A 22,181-nucleotide genomic window follows, 5' to 3' on the forward strand; every position below is an offset into this window, starting at 1 on the left:
GAGCTGTGTACGCCTTTCAGCATTATATAAGTGATAATAGTAGTACATGGGTCCAGTAGTAGTATTGGATACATTTTGTCATACTTTTCTGCCTTGGTATCATGACAAATATCAAAGAAAATGCAACTGCTGCAGTTCCTCCTCAAACTCTATTTCCAAATTGCATGATTCTCATCTGAGCCATCTTCACCTTGTGTGATCAATGACCAAAGCAATGTCCAAGTAAATGATGAGTCCTGCATCAATCCAGGCACCAGTAACAACCTCTGCTGTCTCTTAAACTGGCAAGAGCTATGTTGGTTATATCCTAGTGTTATATTTTAGCCTCTTCCTAGCTTTCTCTAGAGCAGTGATTCCCAACCCTGTCCTGGAGGAACACCAGGCCAATCGGGTTTTCAGGCTAGCCCTAATGAATATGCATGAGAGAGATTTGCATATGATGGAAGTGATAGGCATGCAAATTTGCTTCATGCATATTCATTAGGGCTAGCCTGAAAACCCAATTGGCCTGGTGTTCCTCCAGGACAGGGTTGGGAACCACTGCTCTAGAGCAACAGGTGATCACAAACAGATCAGAGAAGATTATCATGCCGCTGTACCGGGCCATGGTACGCCCTCACCTGGAGTACTGCGTCCAGCACTGGTCGCCATGCATGAAGAAGGACACGGTACTACTCGAAAGGGTCCAGAGAAGAGCGACTAAAATGGTTAAGTGGCTGAAGGAGTTGCCGTACAGTGAGAGATTAGAGAAACTGGGCCTCTTCTCCCTTGAAAAGAGAGGACTGAGAGGGGACATGGTCAAAATGTTCAAGATAATGAAGGTAATATACTTAGTACATAAAGACAAGTTGTTCACCCTCTCCAAGGTAGAGAGAATGAGAGGGCACTCTAAAGTTAAAAGGGGATAGATTCTGAACAAACAAGGAAGTTTTTCTTCACCCACAGAGTGGTAGAAAACTGGAATGCTCTTCCAGAGGCTGTTATAGGGGAAAACACCCTCCAGGAATTCAAGACAAAATTAGACAAGTTCCTGCTGAACCAGAATGTACACAGGTAAGGCTAGACTCAGGGCACTGGTCTTTGACCTAAGGGCTGCCGTGTGAGCGGACTGCTGGGCACGATGGACCACTAGTCTGACCCAGCAGTGGCAATTCTTATGTTCTTCCATTGGTTCTTTTGTCATGTCGTCCAAATCTCCTTGTTCCACTTCAAGCACAGATCTCTCCATCATCTCTTGCTCTTGTACTATTCTTTTTTCACTCTTCATTCTCCAGTTTTCTTCATCCTCCTTCCTTTTTTGCCTGCCTTCCCTTTTGCAGTTCTTGTCTTCTGGTCTCAGGGAATGGTCCAATACTCCCAACTTTCTCTCTGACCTTTTATAAGGACTGACTCAATCACAGGAATCTTCTTCACGCTGCTGCAGTCAAAGTATGTCCATTGACACAAGCAGAATTGCATCCCTCATCAGTACAACACTTTATTTCACACTTGCATGTAAGTGTGTTGAGCTTCTCCATAAATCGGTCGTCTTTCTCCTCCAGTTTTGCTCTGCCCACAGAAGCTTTGCTCTGCCCACAGAAGCTTTGCAGGCCTGTTCCCAAATGGATGTCAACTTTGCTTTAATCCTCCCATGGCTATTTTATTACAGAACCACTGAATTCTGGATTTGTTTTGTACCAGTGAGCAAATAATCTAATCGTTAGGTAATAGACCAGTTCATCAGTGCAGTAATTTCATCTGTTTTTCTCACTGTCTTTCAAATACAACCCATATCTAATAAGATTCCCGACAGTTGGCAGTTCAGCTAGAGGTAGCTCTCTGCCTCATCCCACCAAATGATGTAAATGAGTCCAAACTTGCAGTCTTGTCTTTCTTTTGGACATTTTTGTTATTATATTATCGCTATGACGACGCTATGTTGAAACCCTCTAAATGAGAAAATTAAACTAATAATGTCAATGTCAATAATATAGGCAAGTAAATAAGATAAACTGATAAAATCAAGGCACAAAAAGCATTCATATTCCAATGCAAACACACAAAACTATCAGTACTTAACATATTTCAATAATTTGTGTAGTTTTGCATAATTTCCTAGAAATTCCAGGTAGGAAAATAACATATTACACAAAATGTAAAGCTAGTTGTTAATTTTCCACATGAAATTGTACTATTTTTTTCACTAATGCTTTTTAAAGTTATGACATCTCCAAAACTGTCTTCTATGAAGGGACTGAATAGCTTATGGTGATTGCTGTTGTCCATGATCTGTTTACCGTAATTAACAAGTTTAGAGGTGTGTAATATTTTGAAATTGAAATAAAAAATAAAATAGAATTCATGTGTAGTTATGTTTATTCATTCATCACAGGCAGATATGCATAGAAAGCCAGGTCCTTTATTAACTTTTCCTTTTACCCTCTACACCATTGGTTCTCCTCTTGGATGTTTGCGACATACCAGTTATGTGTCACTGTGCTGGCACACAAAGTAGTGGGTTGTCACATAGGCATTGGAATAGGGGGAGGCCACAGGGGCTATGGCTTCTCCAAAAATTCCTGGTGGTAGTGAGGCCGACGCTGTATCTACACGCGGCACTCTCCTGGGAGCAGCATTTTGCTGCTGGCCAGCGTACCTGCTGGTTGGCTCTCTGCCACTTCCCTGACATCTACTCCTGCCCCACCTCCACCCCGCATCTACTTTACATTTCTTGTAAACGTCAGGCAGAGGAACTGATTTCTCAACGCTGCCCTGCCGCCTTCTATCCACTGCTCGCTCCAGCAGAAATAGGAAGTTGTCAGAGGGTGGAGTGCAGTAGAGAGAAGATGCTAGCTGGCAGCAGGGCAGTGTTGAGAAATTGGTCCTTCCGCTCGGCAATGTTTACAAGAAATGTAAAGTAGATGCGCAGTGGGGTGGGCAAGGAGTAGATATCAGGGAAGGCTTGTGGCAGAGAGAGTCAACCAGCAGCAAGATGCTGCATCCACCTAAGTACTGCCTGGTGCTGCCAGATTTGGGGGAGAGGTAGAAGGTAAACAGGAAGTGATATAGGATGTGGGGGAGGGAGAGATGTGAAACTCAGGAATGGGTTAAGGGGAGGAGGGAAATATGTCAGATTTGTGAGGGACAAGGAGAGATGGACTTGGGGACAACAGAAAGGGTACAGTGAGAGATGGATTTGGATGAGGATAGAGGTGCAAGAGAGGGAGAGAAGGACATGGGGGTTAGGGAGAGATGGTAGAAGGGGATGAAAGGGAGGGAGACATGGATGGGGGAGGGGCTCAATGGACCCAAGTAATTATTGGCCAATCACTAATCTTCCTTTTATGTCTAAAATTGTGTAAAGTATTATACATTCCCAATTACAAGATGATATTGATAAAACTAATATCCTGCATCCGCATCAGACAGCATTTCGTAATAATCATAGCACTGAAACTGCGCTTATAAGTATTACATCATTCTTCCACGCAGGTTCTGATGATCTCATTAGATCTCTCTTCGGTATTTGATTTGGTAGATCACTCCTTACTACTAGATAGACTTCAAGAAATAGGCATTAAAGAGACAACTATATATCATGGTTCAACTTCTATTTTTCCAATCGCCCATATATAGTGATAATGAAAGATTCCAAATCTGCTTCTTTTATCTTAGAATCTGGCCTGCAAGGATCAGTTTTATCACCATTATTGTTGAATATATATCTTGCACCACTTTTAACACTATCCCAATCAATCAGATTCACAATGTATGTCTACACGGATGACATACAAATCTTATATATTTTAGATACCGGTTCAAGTACTGAAATTGCATCTATAAATGCAAATCTCATTCATATCTCAAATTAGTTAACAAACTCAAACTCAATCCAGATAAATCAACAGCTATAGTTTTTACACCACACAGTCAAAATACTCTATGAATATTCAATTAAATAGTATCTCAGTCCCTTCAGTTACCACAACTAAAATCCTTGGGGTAATACTTGACTCAAAGTTAACATATCAATCACAGATCTCAAACATGGTAAAACGATGTTTTTTTCAAATTAAGATTAATTTGATCTGTTCGATCATTATTGTTCCCTGAGGCTCTGAATATATTAGTACATTTGCTAGTAATCCAGCAGCTAGATTATTGCAACTCTCTTTATACTGGATTATGTAAAAAAAAAAAAAAAAAAAAAGATTCATAAACTCCAAAACATACAAAATATAGGGCTCCTTTTACAAAGGTGAGCTAGCGTTTTTAGCGCGTGCTGAAGATTAGCACATGCTAACCTCCGTGCTACATGGAAAATACTAACGCAAACTCTATGGAGGCGTTAACGTGTAACGCACGCAGCAATGTAGCACATACTTAGCACGCACTAAAACTGCTAGCACACCTTTGTAAATTTGATTACATTACCCCTTCTCTGAAAAAAGCCCATTGGCTTCCGATCTCTTATAGAATTACTTATTAATACTTTGAAGGTCAGAAGTATTTTATGACAGGTGAACCACCATATCTTGCTCAGTCACTGATTCTGCGTGTTCCTTCTAGATCTCTCAGATCTGTAAATCAAAAAGTCTAGTAATTCAATCACACCAAAGAATTGTCCATGAACATACTAGGACAACAATTTTCTCAGTCAAAGGCCCCCAATCTCTGGAACTCTTTTCCAGAGAACCTTTGAATGATGAATACAGTAGAGTTAAAAGCATTCCTTTTTACTGATGCCTACTGTGATAGATAGCTGGCTAGTTCCTGGGAGTATTCTGCAAAAGAGGGAAAGTTTAGCTCTAACTGTGTTTTCCCACACTTCTGAGTGTGGCACAGTGGTTGAAGCTACAGCCTCAGCACCCTGGGGTTGTGGGTTCAAATCCCGCGCTGCTTCTTGTGACCCTGGGCAAGTCACTTAATCCCCTCATTGCCCCAGGTACATTAGATAGACTGTGAGCCCACCGGAACAGATAGGAAAAATGCTTGAGTACCTGATTGTAAAAACCGCTTAGATAACCTGGATAGGCGATATATAAAATCCTAATAAAACTTGAAACTTGAATTGTATTTTGACAACCTACCTTATACATTGATGTAATGTGTCTTGTAAGTAATGGAACTCATTTTAGATGTAAGCCGCCCAGATGCACCCCTCTCCATCCATCCCTCCCCTCTATGACCCAACATGCCTCTCTCCCTTCCTCCCTTGTTCCTACCTGTGTTCTGGCTGGCTCTGATACATCCAAGTAAGCCTCTTCCTCCTTCCTTACAGCTGCACTTCTTGGAGCGGGATAAAAAGATATTAATAAACTTGGAATAATCTTGGATTTGGGGAAAGAGAGCAAAATGTGGATTGGGAAGGAGATTCTGGGGAGGGGGCAGAAAGGGGAGGAAAGATGGTCTACTCAGGGAAAGCAGAGGAAGAAGAGGAGAGATGGGCAGGGAAAGGCAGAGGGGATAAGGACTCGGGGCTGGAAGGGAGGGGAGGGAGAACAGATGTCAGACTTGGGAGGAGGGAGTGGAAGGCAGAAAGGAGAGATGTTGGACTTGTAGGAGGGAGAGAGAAAGAAAAAGGAAATAAATGCTGGATTACAAGGGTTAAGTAAGCAACAAGGAGGGGAGATGCTAGAAATGTGAATCCACATGGGAGAGTTGTCAAGAAGATGAATGAGCAGAAAGAGTATACGATAGAAATATGGCAATGGGATTAAAGGGAATAGGATGAGAAATGTGAAAGCTAGGGGGTAAGAGAAGGAGATAGAAAGTTGATTAGATAAAAAGTGAAAAGGAATAAAGCAATGTTCCCTCTAAGTTGTGTGGCCGCACACTTTTTGATAGCAGGCCACGTAGCCAGCACACCAGAACCTCTGGCCATACTCTGCTGCAGCTTTGTGAAGAAAGAAGTGCAGCTGGAAGGAAGGAGGAAGAGGCTTACTTGGATGTATCAGAGCCAGCCAGAACACAGGTATACACCCTTGGAACAAGGGAGAAAGGGAGAGAGGCATGTTGGGTCATCGAGGGGAGGGATGGATGGAGAGGGGTGCATTGGGACACAGAAGGGAAGAGAAGGGCGCATTGAGACAAGGAAGGAAGGGAGGCACAAACTTAGGACACGGGAGGTAGAGATGGGGCATGACCTTGAGACATGGGAGGGAGGGAAAGATGCTGAGGTAGGGAAGGGAATCGAAAGGGAGAATGGTTGAACATGGGTGTGAGAGGAAAAGAACTGGTGTACATGGGGAAAGGAAGAAAGAGGAGAATTGTTGGACATGGTGGTAGGAGAGGAGTGAGAGATGAGAGAGAGAAATGTTGGATGTGGTGGAGAGGGAACAGATGGAAAGGGATGCAAGCAGGAGGATGGAGAAAGAGATGTGGCATGGTGCTGGAGAGGGGTACTAGAAGGAGAAATGTTAGGCATGGGCAAAAGATTTTGCACACAGTCTGGGGGATAAGAGGGAGAAATGTTGGATGTGGCAATAAAGAGTTGGAGAGATGCTCCCTGGATCCCTCTGTCTTTTTCCCTACTCCCTTTGCAGCAAGGGAGGGAATGAGCAAGACAGAGATGGTGGACAGTGAAAGAGAGGGAGACGTTGCATAAGAGGGTGAAGGAGAGAAGAAGAAATGCTGTTTAGGGGTGGGGAGGGGAAAGTGTGTGCTAGAGAATGACATGGTGACTGTTACCCGAACCCGCCGAAACGGGGCAGAAAAAAGAGGTGGTCGCCGTGGGTACGGGTTGAAGGCCATTCACCTCCCCGTCGAACGGTGAATAGCATTGTCTCCGCAGTGAAGGGAGGGAATGCGCATGGTCACCAATCGCGCTCTCTCCCATCCTTACTGATAGCCGCCACTCAATCGCAGACACCGCCCAAGCATCTACCTCCTTCCATATCGCTGCTGCCTGAGCCCGATCGCTGCCACCTGATCATATCCCTTCCTGCTCCTTATCTTCTCGGCAGGCAATTTCTAAATGTGCTTCCTACCAACAGTCGGAGCATTGAAATCATGTGCAGCTGCCGTAAAGGTCATCTCTGACGCAACCGGAAGTTGCATCAGAGACGACCTATCCTGCAGCCACATGCGATAAGAACATAAGAAGTTGCCTCTGCTGAGTCAGACCAGAGGTCCATCGCGCCCAGCAGTCCGCACCCGCGGTGGCCCATCAGGCCCATGACCTGTACGGTGATCATTGTCTGAACCCTTAAATCCCCTTGGTCTCTATCTAAACTCTCTCTATATCCCATCTCTACCTCTATCTGTATCCCTCAATCCCCCTATCTTTCAGGAATTTATCTAATCCTTCTTTAAAACCCTGGAGTGTACTCTGTCCTATCACAGCCTCCGGCAGTGTGTTCCATGTGTCCACTACCCTCTGAGTGAAAAAGAACTTCCTAGCATTGGTTCTAAACCTGTCCCCTTTCAGCTTCTCCGATTTCAATGCTCCAGCTGCTGGTAGGAAACATTTATAAATTGCCTGCTGCGAAGGTAAGGGGCAGGGAGGGAGAAAGGGAGGAAAGTTGGGGGTGGAAAAAAACAGACGCTGAAGGGACCTGGGGAAGGTGGGGTAGAGAGGAACAGACGCTGAAGGGACCTGGGGAAGGTGGGGTAGAGAGGAACAGACGCTGAAGGGACCTGGGGAAGGTGGGGTGGAGAGGAACAGACGCTGAAGGGAACTGGGGAAGGTGGGCTAGAGAGGAACAGACACTGAAGGGAACTGAGGAAGGTCCGCGTTTTGACAAAAAGTCATCTTCAGGGGTCCCTGAGGGTCCTATAATGGTGAATACGTGGAGAGCCGTTGGTGAGACGCTACTTGCAACCATTTTTATTTACCACTATTGAATTATATGCATTTAGGACTGGCAGTTGACTTATTCTTGCTGTGCACCATCTTGAGCGATTTTCTTCAAAATGCAGTAAATAAACCCTAATAGAAACATGACAAAGGGCAAATGGCCCATCCAGTCTGCCCAATCAATAAAGATATGGCTCCTTATTAGAATATTGAAAGGATACCATAAAATTGCACTTTTAAAAAGTTCTTACAATAGTCATATGATAGTAAGACTTCTCACCTTTGTTTTTCCAACATAGGCATAAGGCTGATCTAGGCTTATGCATCCAGCAGGTGGCCACTTCAAGAAAATTGCATATACTATATTATCATCAGGTTTTGATGTGTACCTGGTTTAAAAAATGGTATATATGAAAATGTTACACTAATTGCAATAAACAATAATTCTGACCGACAGCACTTGATATTTAATATCAATGTTGTGAATGGATAGTAATCAGAATGGGACACACTGAGGCAACTTTATGTTAAAGTAAATAGAAGAAATCCATTCTGTTTTTTTCAAGAAGGTGGCTGACAAAATAAGAGAAAGGGCTAGGACAGTGTTCTTCAATGCGATATCTCTGGGGCAGCCCTTGTCATTCTGGCTTTTTTTTATTTCTTCATACTTTTTCTTAGAATAAGGAAAAGAAGACACCATCACAATACATAGTAGAATCAATCAATCTTATAAACAGTCCCCCAACTCTCTTACCCTCCCATTCTGATTTTATTTATTTATATTTTTGTACTCCGCTCAGCCTCTCAACCCAAGCTTGTTGATAGAAAGAGAAAAGTGGATGGAGGCAAGAGTTGAATGCTTAAAAGATAAGACATTTCTCAAGAGAGAATGCATTTGAAAGCACCCACCTCCTTGAGGGTATCCCCAATGAAAAGTTTGAAACAGGGTTGGAAGGTATGGACTGGAGGTCATTGACACATGCTGGTCAGCAGTGTTGCAGCCCCACATGGAAAGGTATATAGTGGCCCTCCTTTCACCTCATTTACATCCATAGTAGCCACAGAAGAACACAGACAGAAGTATCGGGTAAAGTTGAGAGAAGCAAAACGAGAAATCAAAAAGAAATATGTCAGGGCATAAGAAAATATAACCAAAGATGTAAAACAAGATGCCAAGAATTTCTTCAGGAATATTCAAGAAAGGAGAAAAGCCAGGACTGGCATTCTAAAACTGAAGGATACTGAAGACAGACATGTAGAGAATGTAAAAAAGAAAAAAATGCTAAACAAGATACTTCCATTCAGTATTCACTGAAGAAAGCCTTGGAGAGGGACCAAGGACACCTAGCAGAAATGGGTCTACGACAATTGGTAGTAAGACAATGCGTAGGATACGACAGTTGGTAGGAAGATCCTACCAACTGTCACCCTACCAATTGTAGGAAATAGGAATAGGAAACTGATCCTTCCCCCCCTCCCAAGAAGCAGCAGCTTAGTGGCATAGGGTAGCCATGCCCAACTCCCCAGAAGAAACAGCAGCTTGGTGGCAACTCCTCAGAAGACCCCCCCCCCAACCTCCTGGATGAAGAAGAAAAGGCTTACCTCCCTCACGAGAAGCAGCTGTTTGGTGGCATGGGGAGCCATGCCCCCCCAATCCCCCAGAAGAAACAGCAGCTTGGTGGCAACCCCTATAGAAGACTCCCCCAACCCCCTAGAAGAAGAAGCAATACATAGGCCTACTCCTTCTCTTCCTCCTCCTGTACGTTTTTCACATATCAGCAGGCAGCGGCTGACCCAGAAGCATTCCCTCTGATGTCAGAGGGAATGCTTCTGGGTCAGCTACTGCCAACAGATTTCTACGTGATCCTTATAGGCGGTGAGAAAGAGAAGGGGAGACCTATGCGGAGAGGTACAAAAAACAGTGGAAGGGGCACACAAAGAGGTACACATCACAGGAGAGGCTCCCCGCAGGAGTGCCTCCCATTCTGACGCAGTAGGCCTACGCAGAGAGGTACAAAAAACCTGTGGGAAGGGGACACGAAGAGGTACATACCACAGAAGAGGCGCCCCACAGTAGGGCCTTATGTTCAGAAGCAGTAGGTCTATGTGGAGAGATTTTAAAATAAATGTGGGAGGAGAGCAAAAGAGGTACCTGTAATAGATAGGGCGACAACTGATAGGATTTTCCTACCAATTGTCATCTACGAATTGTCTTCCTTCCAAGTGTCTGGATCCCAGCAGAAACACATATCAAAATGGATTAGATACAGCACCATTTACATCAGTGTTTCTCAACACGCTGCCTGGCTGGCCCTGAACCTTCTCTCGAATGTTAGAATTGACATTGGGAGGAAGACTTGTGAGCTGGCTGCGTGCGAGTCACTACACGAGAAGTGGCTAGACCCTGCGTGGAGTTGCTGCTGGGGGTGGGGGGGGAAAGAAGCATGTCTGCTCCAGCGAGGTGGTAGGGTCAGCTTCGAGGGTGGTGTAGCGGGCGAGCGGGCAGACAGAGAGGCAGGGAGGAATCACCGGTGGCTTCAGCGGGGGCAGGTAGGGATCCCTGGCGGCACATGCAGCTTCTGTGGACAAGTCAGCTTTGGGGAGGGGGGAACACAAACTTGACACAGAAGGAAGGGAAGGGGCATGAACATGGGGGCACTAACTTGGGACATAGGAGGGAGGGAATAGAAAAGGAGAATTGATGGGCATGTGTTGTGAGTGAGAGATGGTGCACATGGGGAAAGGAAGAAAGGAAAATTGGGTATAGAGAGAGGAGTGAGGTAGAGATGCATGAGGAATAGAAGGATGAGAGGGAGAAATGTTGGATATGGTGGTGAAGAAGGCAGATTGAAGGGGATGCAAGGGGGAGGAATGTTGGACATAGTGATGGAGGGAGAAATGTAGCATTGTGTTGGAGAGGGGTGATAGAAGGAGAAATGGGCATGGGGCTGGTGGGCAGTGGTAAAAAAAAATGCTGCACATGATCCTGGGGATGAGAGAGGGAGAAATGTTGGATGTGGCAGTAGAAGGGGTGGGAGAGAAGCCTGGATCTCTCAAGACAGATGGACAGTGAGAGATAGAGAGGGAGACATATTGCCAATAGGGGTGGAGGAGAGAGGAAGAAAAGTTGGACTCGTGGAGGTGCAGAAAGAGAGATGTTGGTTGGGGAAGGGAATGGGGTCCAGAGCAGAGGAAACGTACAGAAGGCAGAAAGAAAGAAATATTGGAAATGCAAACAGAGACTTGTGAAATCACCAGACAACAAAGGTAGGAAAAATAATTTTATTTTCAATTTAGTGATCAAAATGTGTCAGTTTTGTGAATTTATATCTGCTGTCTATATTTTGCTCTATATTTGTCTATTTTTCTAAAGTTGTTACTGATTGCATATTTTAAAGTCATTTGCCTTGACCTCTTTGGTAAAAAAAAAAAAAATAGTGTGCTTTGTGTTTTTTTAAATTTTGTGGTTATCATATGAATTAATAAGATTACATTGTGTGTATATGAAAAATGGATGGAAGAAATTGCGTTAAAATTAGTACTATTATTATGGGGGTGGGTCTGGGGCGGGGATACTTGGTTGGTATTTGTTAGGCTTAGGGGGTACTTGGCTTGAAGAAGTTGAGAAACTGATTTACATAACAAAAATGTTTGTTAAGAACTTATGGACAAAGCCGCAGAACTAGATAGAATACATCCCGGTACAGTAAGGAAGCAAAAATGAAAAATTTTAACAGATCCCTGGAGATGGGAGAGGTTTCACACAACTGGAAAAAGACAGATGTGCTCTTATCGTCATAAAAAACGGTAATAAAAGAAGTGGGTGAGAAATTGCAGGCCAGCAAGCTTCAGTAGTGGGAAAAGTAATGGGCATGCTACCAAAGGAACAGATAGTGATCTTTTACAGTCCAATACATTGCAATATCCAAAAGCAACATGATGTTACCTGGAGCAGAATAGATAAGATCAAATAAATCTGATTGATCCACTGGGTGACTAGAGAACTAGAGAGGGTACATGCTGGAAGTGGTGTATTTGGATTTCAGCAAAGTCCTCAAAGAGGCTATAATTAGAGGGGCCTGGGATAGGTACCAGCATTATCAACTGGATCAAAAATTGCACTTAATCACATACAACCAGATATTCAATGCCGTTGCCCAGGCAGGGCCCAGCATTGAATATCTGGAAATAACTTGTAAAGCTGGCAGCGGACAAAAAACACTGATTATCTCCAGCTGAATACCCCCTAGTTTTACACACATAGGACGGTACCTTTTTAGTCACAGTAAACAATTATTGTATTACAATAACTCTTTAAATGAAGGGCAGATTTATCTTGGCACAATTGTTTAGTAAAATTATTTACAGGAAACTGTACCTTTACAATATTTATCTCATGAATGCGCTGTATGCTTTTAAAAGCTAAAATAGAATGCTAGACAAAGGTTCCAAAGATGATATGGTTATAAACATTTTTATTTCTTGTCTGTCAAAGGTATAATGCTTCATGGGAATTAACTCAAATGCAACTCCAGTTATACAGGAAGGTACCATACTGCTTTTACAAGGAAGCTATTTAGGGTGTGGAACCTGTGGGCTTCTAGGCTTTGCCAATACCTCCAGCCACCAACCTACATACAATAGGCAGGTATGAGCAAGCCTGTAAGGTGGAGTATCATATACATGCCACTCTTCAAGGAGTAGGAGTGGCCTAGTGGTTGGAGCCACAGCCTCAGCACCCTGAGGTTATGGGTTCAAGTCCCTCACTGTTCTTTGTGACCCTGGGCAAGTCGCTTAATCCTCCATTGCCCCAGGTACGTTTAGATAGATTGTGAGTCCACCAGGATAGATAGGAAAAAATGCTTGAGTACTTAAATGTAAACCACTTATGACCACCTCCATTGATAGATGGTAAATAAATAAATATACATATATACCACATCATTGAGGAAAACAGCTGCCTCCAGAACTCCAACCCCTACCCCTCACAGCTCATAATCCCAATGTGCATTTAAAAAAAAAAAAAAATTCCCCATGTGTTTGTCAGTTTTGTGATTTTAAATTTCATATATCCAAAATTAAGTTTTAAAAAAGGGAAGAAAAATGAAATGACACCACCCAGACCAAGGATCTTCTTCCCTTCCCACTCGGTCAAATTAATTACTCCATGTAAGTTCAAGATTTCTCCAACCCCCTTTTACCCCATCTGCAGGAGGAAATTGAGCAAAAATTATCCCGTCTCTCCTCCCTCATTAACTCACAGGTTGATAGATACCATTTTGAAAAACAGCAACAGAAGGATAAAACTTACATCTACAGATAAGGTAAGAATGGTTTGGAGGGGGAAAAGAATTAATTTCATTTTGGGCAGGGAAGAGCTCTGGATATGTTTCATTCTGTATGGCTTTTTTATGGGGGTGGGTTATTTGGATACAATTTTCTAAATGCTCATTTTGTTCTGTCTTTTCTAGTACACACCTCTCTGCATCTTGTCTGTTTGTGACTGTTCATAACATTACATCAGGGGTGCTCAATACATAGATTGCGATCGGTAGATCGGGAAGGCAACGCGATTCGATCGCGGAGCCCATCTCAGGCTCTACGATAGACTCGTGTTCCCATCCTGATCTACTGGGCCGATCAGACTTCCTCTCCCCGACGTCCCCCACCCCAAGCTCTCCCTGCAGAAGCGTCGGACCGACCAGCATTCCTCTCCCTGACGTCAATTCTGACGTTGGAGAGGAAGTTCTGGGCCAGCCAATCACTGCCTGGTTGGCCCGGAACTTCCTCTCCGACGTCAGAATTGACGTCGGGGAGCGGAATGCTGGTCAGCGCGATGCTTCTGCAGGGAGAGCTTGGGGGCGGCGTTGGCTTGGGGGCCTGTTCCCCGATTGTGGCGGCGGCAGAAAACCTAGTAGCTTGGGGGGAGGGCAAGAAGAAAGAAAGAAGGAGGAGCAGGGAGACAAAGAAAGAAGAGAAACAGAAAGAAAGGGGGGAATAGGGAGACAGAAAGAAAGGGAGGCAGGGAGACAGAAAGAAAGAAGGGGAAAGTGAGAAAGAAAGAAAAAGTTGGGGGAGAGAATGAGGTCTGGAGGAGTGGAAGCATACAGGAGGCTGAAAGAAGGGAAGAAATATTGTATGCACAGTCAGAAGAAGAAAGTGCAACCAGAATCATGAAATCACCAGACAATAAAGGTAGGAAAAATGATTTTATTTTCAATTTAGTGATCAAAATGTGTCCATTTTGAGAATTTATATCTGCTGTCTATATTTTGCACTAAGGCTCCCTTTTACTAAACCTCAATAGCAGTTTTTAGCGCAGGGAGCCCATGAGCGTCGAGAGCAGCGCGGGGCATACAGCGCAGCTCCCTGTGCTAAAAACTGCTATCACGGTTTAGTAAAAGGGGAGGAGGGTATATTTGCCTATTTTTGTATGGTTGTTACTGAGGTGACATTGCACAGAGTCATCTGCCTTAACCTCTTTGAAAAAAACCTGGAATATGAATAATTAACATTTTCTCTGCCTTTCAGTGTGCTTTGTGGTTTTTTTTTTTAAATTTTATTGTTGGTAGATCATTTTGACTTGGTCATTTTAAAAGTAGCTCGCAAGCCCATAAAGTGTAGGCACCCCTACATTACATTATTAGACACTTAGGGGCTCATAATTGAAAGAGAAAAACATCCAAAAACTGGCCTAAGTCGACACTTGGACGACCATAAGTCAAAAACGTCCAAGTGCCGATAATAAAACCGAGTTTTGAACAATTTAAAAACAACCTAGGCCTTCATAGTACCGCTGAACGACCAAAGCTAAATGGGGAGTTTCAGGAGGAATGTCAAGGGCGGGAGATTGGCGGGACATGGGCCGGCTTATACTTAGTCGTACAGCATGTATAACTGAAAGTTATACAGCCCACGATCGACAGAACTTGGACGTTGTGACTTAGACCATGTAAAATATGGTCTAAGTCACAAAATCCCACCTAAAGTCACCAGATAAGCACTGAAAACACATAAAACAGACCCCCCACACACTACCCCAGTGATCACTGACCCCCCCCATAAAAATATGAATCACACCTTTAAAATTCAGCCTCCAGACCATCATCACCTGGCCACCTGGCATAGGAAAGCCTAGTTGGCCAGCACAGAGGCAGCTTAAGTCATCTTGGGGGTGGTTTAGGGACCCATAGAGAGGAGGACCCATGCCCATAAGCCCCTGTAATCACTGCATTGATATTGAAACATGTGCACTGCCCTATACACCCCCACAACCCTTTTTTACTGGCATATAAGTGGCTCCTGCAGCCATAAGGGCTATTGGGGTGGTAGATAAGTGGGTCTAGGGTATTCTGGAGATGGTTTGGGGGGCTCACCGTGACCTATAAGGGAGCTGTAGTGAGGAGGAGAAGACATGGCACCCTTTTTGTGAAGTTCACAGCAGTGCCCTGTAAGGTACCCTACTATTTAGGTGGCATGTCTGGGTGTTCAGTCCATCACTTTGCAGACCCCTCCCACGTCCTACAGGGCTTGTTCTAGGCGTTTTGGACTTGGATGAAAAGTTAGACGAAAATGTGGTAGAAAGATGGACGATTTAGCGACTTGGATGATCAGATCTGCAGGACGTATAATTAATAATAATAATAATAACTTTATTTTTGTATACCGCAATACCTCAAACAGTTCAGAGCGGTTTACAATGCAAGAGACTGTACATACACAGCGAAGATACAATGCAAGGGACTGTACTATGCAGTTGAGAGCAGTTTACAATGCAGGGGACTGTACATATTCAGCATAGGTGTTTATACAGCGAAGATACAATGCAGATTTACAATGCAAGAGACAATTAGACGATTTTCGAAAGTAAAAAAATTTTGGATGTATTTTTCGAAAATGTGTCCTAAGTTATTTTTTTACTTTGGACGACTTCCGAGTTGGACGTAAACGGACTTAGACGTCCCTTTCGATTATGCCCCTCCACCTATATATCCCACACTAGCCTCATGAGTTCAGTGTGGCTCACAAAATAAGAACTGAACATCCACAGGAAACTGACAAACATTAAAAAGAACAGACCTCACCATGCTTATTAAATAATGCTGGTCTGTTTCACTTAACACTGTCCATTTGCCCATCCTTGCCTTATCCCTTCTCCTAGAAACTGCTAGTGAGCCCCCTGGAAACCAACTGCTAACTAGTGCTGCCCGATTCACTTTGGTGAATCGATTGGAATTGATTCATTGTCTGAGAAAATCGAACTCACCAACACTCCCCCCCCCCCCCCCCCCCGGTGAGACCTGACATACCTCCGAGGCCTCCTAAAACAGCCGCGGCGGCAGCGGTAATGGACAGTCAGCAGCGGCTGCCCCACTGGGGCCTTCTCTCTCACTGATGATATGGCAGAGGGAAGCCCTAGTGGGATAGGCCTTGAATAGCCTGTCCAGATTGATACCGCTGCTGACTGTCCACCGAGGCCTTAGAGATATGTCAGGTCTCACAGTTGGAGATTCAGTGGGGTGCTGCTGCACAGGGGAATGGGAGAGAGGGATGGAAAACTACTGTATAGGGGGATAGGAAGGGAGGAAAGCTGCTGCACATGGGGGTAGAGGAAGAATTGTTGAGGTGAAGAGGTAGAAAGGGATGAGAGGGAGACATTAATGGAAAAGAGAAAGGGAGAAATGTTGGATCTAGGGAGAGATGGTACATAGAAAGAGAGAAAAATGTTGCATATGGACCTTTTCCTATAAATCATTCCACTAAGAAGGGTAGACAATTTTTTGCTCAACACACATTTGAAGGGGGGAGGGGAGAGCCAAGTACCATCAGAATATCAAGGATTCAACTGCATGAGCCTTACCATACTCCTGGTGTAGCAGTGTCATTTTGCGCTTTCCATGGCACAGTGCTATAAATGGCTTCTCCATTTACATCAAGCCAGCTACCTATCTGCCTCAAGCGTTCCTCAAATAAGGGAATGATCAAACCTTCACGTGTAGGCCCAATGTTCAGCAAAAGATTTCCACCGCAGGAAACTGTCTCCACCAATTGCTGAAATGTTTAAAATATTTTAAAATGTCAGTATGCATTTCTAACAAACTGTAGTCCTATCACTAGATCTTTCAACATGTCTTTGCTTTTTCTCTTCAGATAGATGAAGGCCCAAGGTTGATGTAAGAATTTTAACAATGGCTCTTTGTTCATGAATGCTGTTTGGTTTTTGTCAAAAATGAAAAGTTGGTAAGCTACAACTCAGCTCCATTTCACCTTAATCTTCAATTTTTGGTATTACATGTCCACCATAAGCCACATGTGTATAAAGACAATATTTATTCTACACATTGAAGTTGCTTACTGATAACTGGAGATCTCCACAGGTGACATAAAATCAGCCACACAAGTGGACAACATTCAAGACAGAGCAGCTCTTACGGAACTCAGAAATAGAAAAAGTCTGCTGAGCACTTGCAGGAATTGACATCTCTATATAAGCCTCTCGAGTTATTTAGAAAGCTAGCTTCAACTCTAAGGGGACGAGTAGGATTATGACTTATCCCGTTGTTTAAGGAGAAACCTCGTTATGGGTAAGAAATTTTGCTTTCTCCATAAACAAATAGGATTTCCACAGCTTAAGGCAGCAAGAGAACAGGAAAGCATAAATCTAGTTTGGTTTGAGCATCCTATGGACACATTTTCTAAGAGCTGAAACAGTCATGAGAAAACATTTCAGAGTAGCCTGACTGAATCCACTGCCTCTTTAAGAGGCATTCTAGAGTTACTGGTTTGTATTTGTTGTAAACCCCCTTGAACTGTAAATAACTTGTCAATAGTGACAGCACTTGGGGGAGGGGAAATTACAACCACTAGGGGCAACACAAATAAGAAACAAAGTGGTGAGATACCAGTGACCATAAAACGTATTTAAGAATTACTCATATACAGTGGTACCTTGGATTACGAGCATAATCCGTTCCAGGAGCATACTCGTAATCCAAAATGCTCGTTTATCAAAGCGAGTTTCCCCATAGAAAATAATGGAAACTCGCTTTGATAGGTTCGACGTGAACTCTCAGGCCTTGAGCATGCGCACATGCTCAAGGCCCAGCACAGGAAGCAGATCTTCAAGCACCAGCACCACGCACAGGACATGCTGGTGCCGGTGCCGCTGCGGAGGCTACAGCAAAGTAAGAAGAGGGTTCGGGTGGGTTGGGGGGACCTCAGGTCACGGCGGGGGGTGCTCGCAAATCGAAGCGCGCTCTGTTTCCAAGGCGCCGATTTTGCGAATGTTTTGCTCGTCTTGCAAAACTCTCGCAAACCGGTGCACTCGTAAACCGAGGTACCACTGTACATCAATTACCTTGAATATAAAGTGAGATTTTGGGGCCATTTGGGAGGTCTATGTTTATATTTGGGTCAGAGCCCCCCCCCTCCTTTCTTGGACCTGTTGCAGGCCTCCATCGAGCTTGCCTTCTGTCCTGACCGACTAACAATTCTCATCTCCCTCTCATCTCCCTCCCACCTCCCTGAAACAGTACCTTAAAATCCTTGGTGGTCCAGCGGTGAATCACCAGGATTTTAAAAAGGTTACATATTTACTAACTGGGGAGGTGGGAAGGAGTTGAGAATTGTCAGAGTTGGCCGGGACAGGAGGTGAGAGGGATCCCTCCTGTCCTGGTTCACCACTGGACCACCAGGTCTTACGGCAAGCCTGATGGAGGCCTGCAGTTACAGTTAGTTTATTTGACATACCGCATTTCTTAACAATTATAGTCAAATCAAGGCGATTAAACAATAAAATATCTAATATTAGGTGCTTGGAAACTTCCCTATCTGTCCAACAGGCTCACTGTCTAGCTAAAGCACCTGTATAAAACTATATAACTATAAGGTACTTGAGTAAAATGAGTAAAAATAAAAACACACCAAAAAATGCATAATTGAGATCAAATAAATAGGAAAATGAAAATAAAGAAGTGAAGGCAAAAAAAAAAAATTAACAAAATCGAATTTAACAAAAGACAATGTTATTGGACAGCAAGGAGGTCTCTGGTAAAGTCTGTCCCCAACCGACCAGTGCCCCCAAAGTGGCTGAAGAACATGACCCTTGCCGATGACAAGGCCGAAAAAGGCAGGATCCAAAGAGACGGGCCATGGAACCTCTCCCGACACTGGCTCGACTTGGCTGCACACTATCCAAGCAGGCCCGACAGACCAAACTGCACCACTGAAAAGCTGAAGGAGGCAGCGGCGAAGCCAGCAGCAACATGATCCCCAACAGCAGAGGAGCAGCAAACCACCCGCATCAGCGGCGACAGATCAGAAGACTCTGGATAGAGGAAGCCATCAGTGCAGCTGTCAGACACAGCACAGCTTCACTGGCAGCACAGGGTAGCCACACCGGAGCCGAGTGTCCGCAATCCCCAACGAAGGAGGAGCCGCAGGGGCACAATTTTGTCTACGTGTTCTACAATTTTATTTTTTTTATAATTGTTTCTTCCACTATTTTGCCCGGCCCTGAAGTCAGGCTTACCAGTCAGTAATTTTCCATATCTCCCCTGGAACCCTTTCTAAAAATTGGTGTAACGTTGGCCACCCTCCAATCTTCAGGTACTAAAACGATTTTAACAGCAGCGGGTCAACAATTTCATATATGAGTTGTTTCAGTATCCTGGGATGTCTGGCACACAACTAATACAGGTGATGTCTGGCATACAACTAATACAGCATTCCAGGAAAAGAACTTCATGCCAACTGACCAGCTCACCATCATAAAATCCACCATGAATTCTACCATGTATCAGAGGGTGCTTGAGGAACATGCAAGACCATTTGTAAGAAAATTAAAGCAGAAGTGGAACTGGACCCTGCAACACGACAATGACCCAAAACATACCAGTAAATCCACCAAGGACTGGCTGAAATGTAAAGTCCTGGAGTGGCCGAGTCAAAGCCCTGATCTTAATTCGAAATGGGCTGTACAAGCAAGAAACCCCTCAAACATTTCACAGCTGAAAGAATTCTGCAGTGAGGAGCAAGCCAAACTTTTCTCAGACTGATGTCAGAGACCGATAGATGGCTACAAGAAGCGTCTCACTGCAGTTATTTCAGCCAAAGGGGGGTAACACTAGCTATTAGGGTGTATGGTGTCCTAATTTATTCCTCAGTTAGAATACACATTTTTGAGGCTATCTTTTGTTTCATAAGTAAATCAAGGAAAACGTTTGTTGTTTACCTGAAATTACATCACTTTCTTTTCCAGAGATAAATAATAAAAAAAATATAGGACATCGATATGTGAACATTTCTTAAGAAAGAACTGAATATTTCATGGGGTGTCCTAATTTTTTTTTACACGACTGTAATTGAAGGTGTCATATCAGATTTACAATAAACTCATACAGACTGAACAGAGATTCCAACATAGGTAGAGACAAATAGCAGCAAACATTTTACAATCTGATATTGCTTGTGATGTACCTAAAAAATTGTTATGAGTTTTTGCCTCTTTGGCAAGTTTCTCTTCATATTTTTTCTTAGCTTTCCTTATCAATACTTTGCATCTAACTTGCCAGTGCTTATGTCTCTTCTTATTTTCTTCATTTATATCCTCTTTCCATTCTTTAAAAGATGTTTTATTGGCTGTAATAGCCTCTTTTACTTCACCTTTTAACCATGCCACTCATTTTCTCTTCTTTCCACCTTTATTAATACATGGAATATGTCTAGACTGGGCTTCCACAATGGTATATTTAAATAACATCCACACCTGGTTTACAGTCCTAACCCTTGCCACCAATCCTTTTAGCGTCTTTTTAAACCATTTCCTTCATTTTCTTTATTTTAAAAATTTATGAATTGCTTAAAATTGCTTATTGTAGTCGCCCTTTCAAAAATTAAATGCCACGACAGTAGATTTCTTTAGCGACGTCACTCCAGATATCAGCTCAAATTTGATCACGGACCCAACACAATTACCTCCTGTACTATGCCCTGCATTCCACTAAGGACCAAATTTAAAATAATTCCCCCTCTTGTTGGTTCCTGGACCAGTTGCTGGAATCCAGTTATGAGTAGATAATTGGATTCCAACACTGAATATGGAATATAGCTAAGTCCTTTTTTCTCACTGCATTACACTATAGAGAAGATGCTTTTGGAATGCTATATATGAAATCTTTCTCTCTGTGATAGCTGATATTTTTTTCTCTTTCTTTATATTTACATGTCAGAATTAAAGATTGTGAACTTGGAACTGTGTAGTGAAGTGGTATATGGTCTTCATCATAAGGTGTATCGGGACAGACTTAAAGATCTTAATCAAATACCTATGTAATGTAAATGCGCATGAGTCGAGTCTCCTTCATTTGAAAGGAAACTCTGCAATGAGAAGGTTTAGGATGAAGTTAAGAGGAGATAGGCTCTGGAGTAATCTAAGGAAATACTTTTTTCCAGAAAGGGTGGTAGATGCATGGAATAGTCTCCCAGAAGAGGTGGTGGAGACTGAGACTGTGTCTGAATTCAAAAGGACCTGGAATAGGCACTTGGGATCTCTGAGAGAGAAAGAGATAATGGTTACTGTGGATGGGCAGACTAGATGGGCCATTTGGCCTTTATCTGCCATCATGTTTCTATATTTGTCATAGTGATAAAGGGAGATTGGATTGGGCTAGTAAGAAGACATTTTGATAATTATTAGTGCATGTTCTGATTGGAAATCTTGGTGAATTGTGCTGTTTCCTTATATTGTATGTAATTGAAATCATCCGTTATTATACTCAGTGTTCTCCCCAGCGCGTTTTAGCCGGGCGCTCCGCATCTCGGCATTATATCTCTGCCCGGACTGATTGCAGCGACATTGTCTCGTGCACTTGTCAATGTGAGCCTCGCTCCTTTATCACGAGCAGAGAGTAAGTGCGGCTATACTGGGAAGAGGAGGGGGTACTTCAACTACTTCCAACCTTGCAGGATTTCCTTTTCAGCGCACTTCTCTACTTCCAATTCATCGCCGAGATCGCCCGCAACATTCCCCACTGCATTTTTTGTCCGGTGACCCGCCCTCCTTTGACATTAGTTCCTCAGCGGGAGAGAAATTGTGGCGTGGGTGAAGGGCTGCCGGAGAAGGAAAGTTGCAGGATTAGTGTTGAATAACCTTAAATATGAGTTTGATGGAGGAGGGAAAGTTTGAGGGAAAAGTGCCGAATGGAGGAAAGGGGAGACATGCTAGTAGCTAGCAGATATGGGCAAACTACAACCTGCCAGCCAAATCCGGCCCGCGGCTGCAGGAAGGAACTAGCCAGTGTCGGCGCTCGTCAGCCAGTGAGTGAGGCCCACAGAGACTCTGTGGGAAAGAGAGTGAGAAAGCGTGAGCAAGCAAAGTTAGTCTTCCGTGGCTCTGTCTGTCAGA

The 22,181-nt window shown here is 43.6% G+C and overlaps 1 protein-coding gene across 7 annotated transcripts in view; it reads right to left on the bottom strand.

Moving 5' to 3' along the window:
• Nucleotides 1-22,181, bottom strand: part of FUCA2 (alpha-L-fucosidase 2) — a 55,290-nt gene that overhangs the window by 7,169 nt on the left and 25,940 nt on the right. For 4 of the 7 annotated variants that reach the window (XM_033939113.1, XM_033939111.1, XM_033939117.1 and 1 more), the window contains 2 exons: nucleotides 16,638-16,828; nucleotides 8,058-8,166 (listed from right to left, as the gene is read on the bottom strand). In XM_033939113.1, coding sequence (XP_033795004.1) covers nucleotides 8,058-8,166; nucleotides 16,638-16,828 — 300 coding nt within the window. Of the gene's footprint in view, nucleotides 1-8,057; nucleotides 8,167-8,686; nucleotides 8,871-16,637; nucleotides 16,829-22,181 lie in introns of those variants that run through there. The other 3 variants (XM_033939114.1, XM_033939115.1, XR_004538890.1) reach the window with 2 other exon arrangements.

The sequence above is a fragment of the Geotrypetes seraphini genome, chromosome 3 (assembly GCF_902459505.1).
Source record: "Geotrypetes seraphini chromosome 3, aGeoSer1.1, whole genome shotgun sequence".
NCBI lineage: Eukaryota > Metazoa > Chordata > Amphibia > Gymnophiona > Dermophiidae > Geotrypetes > Geotrypetes seraphini.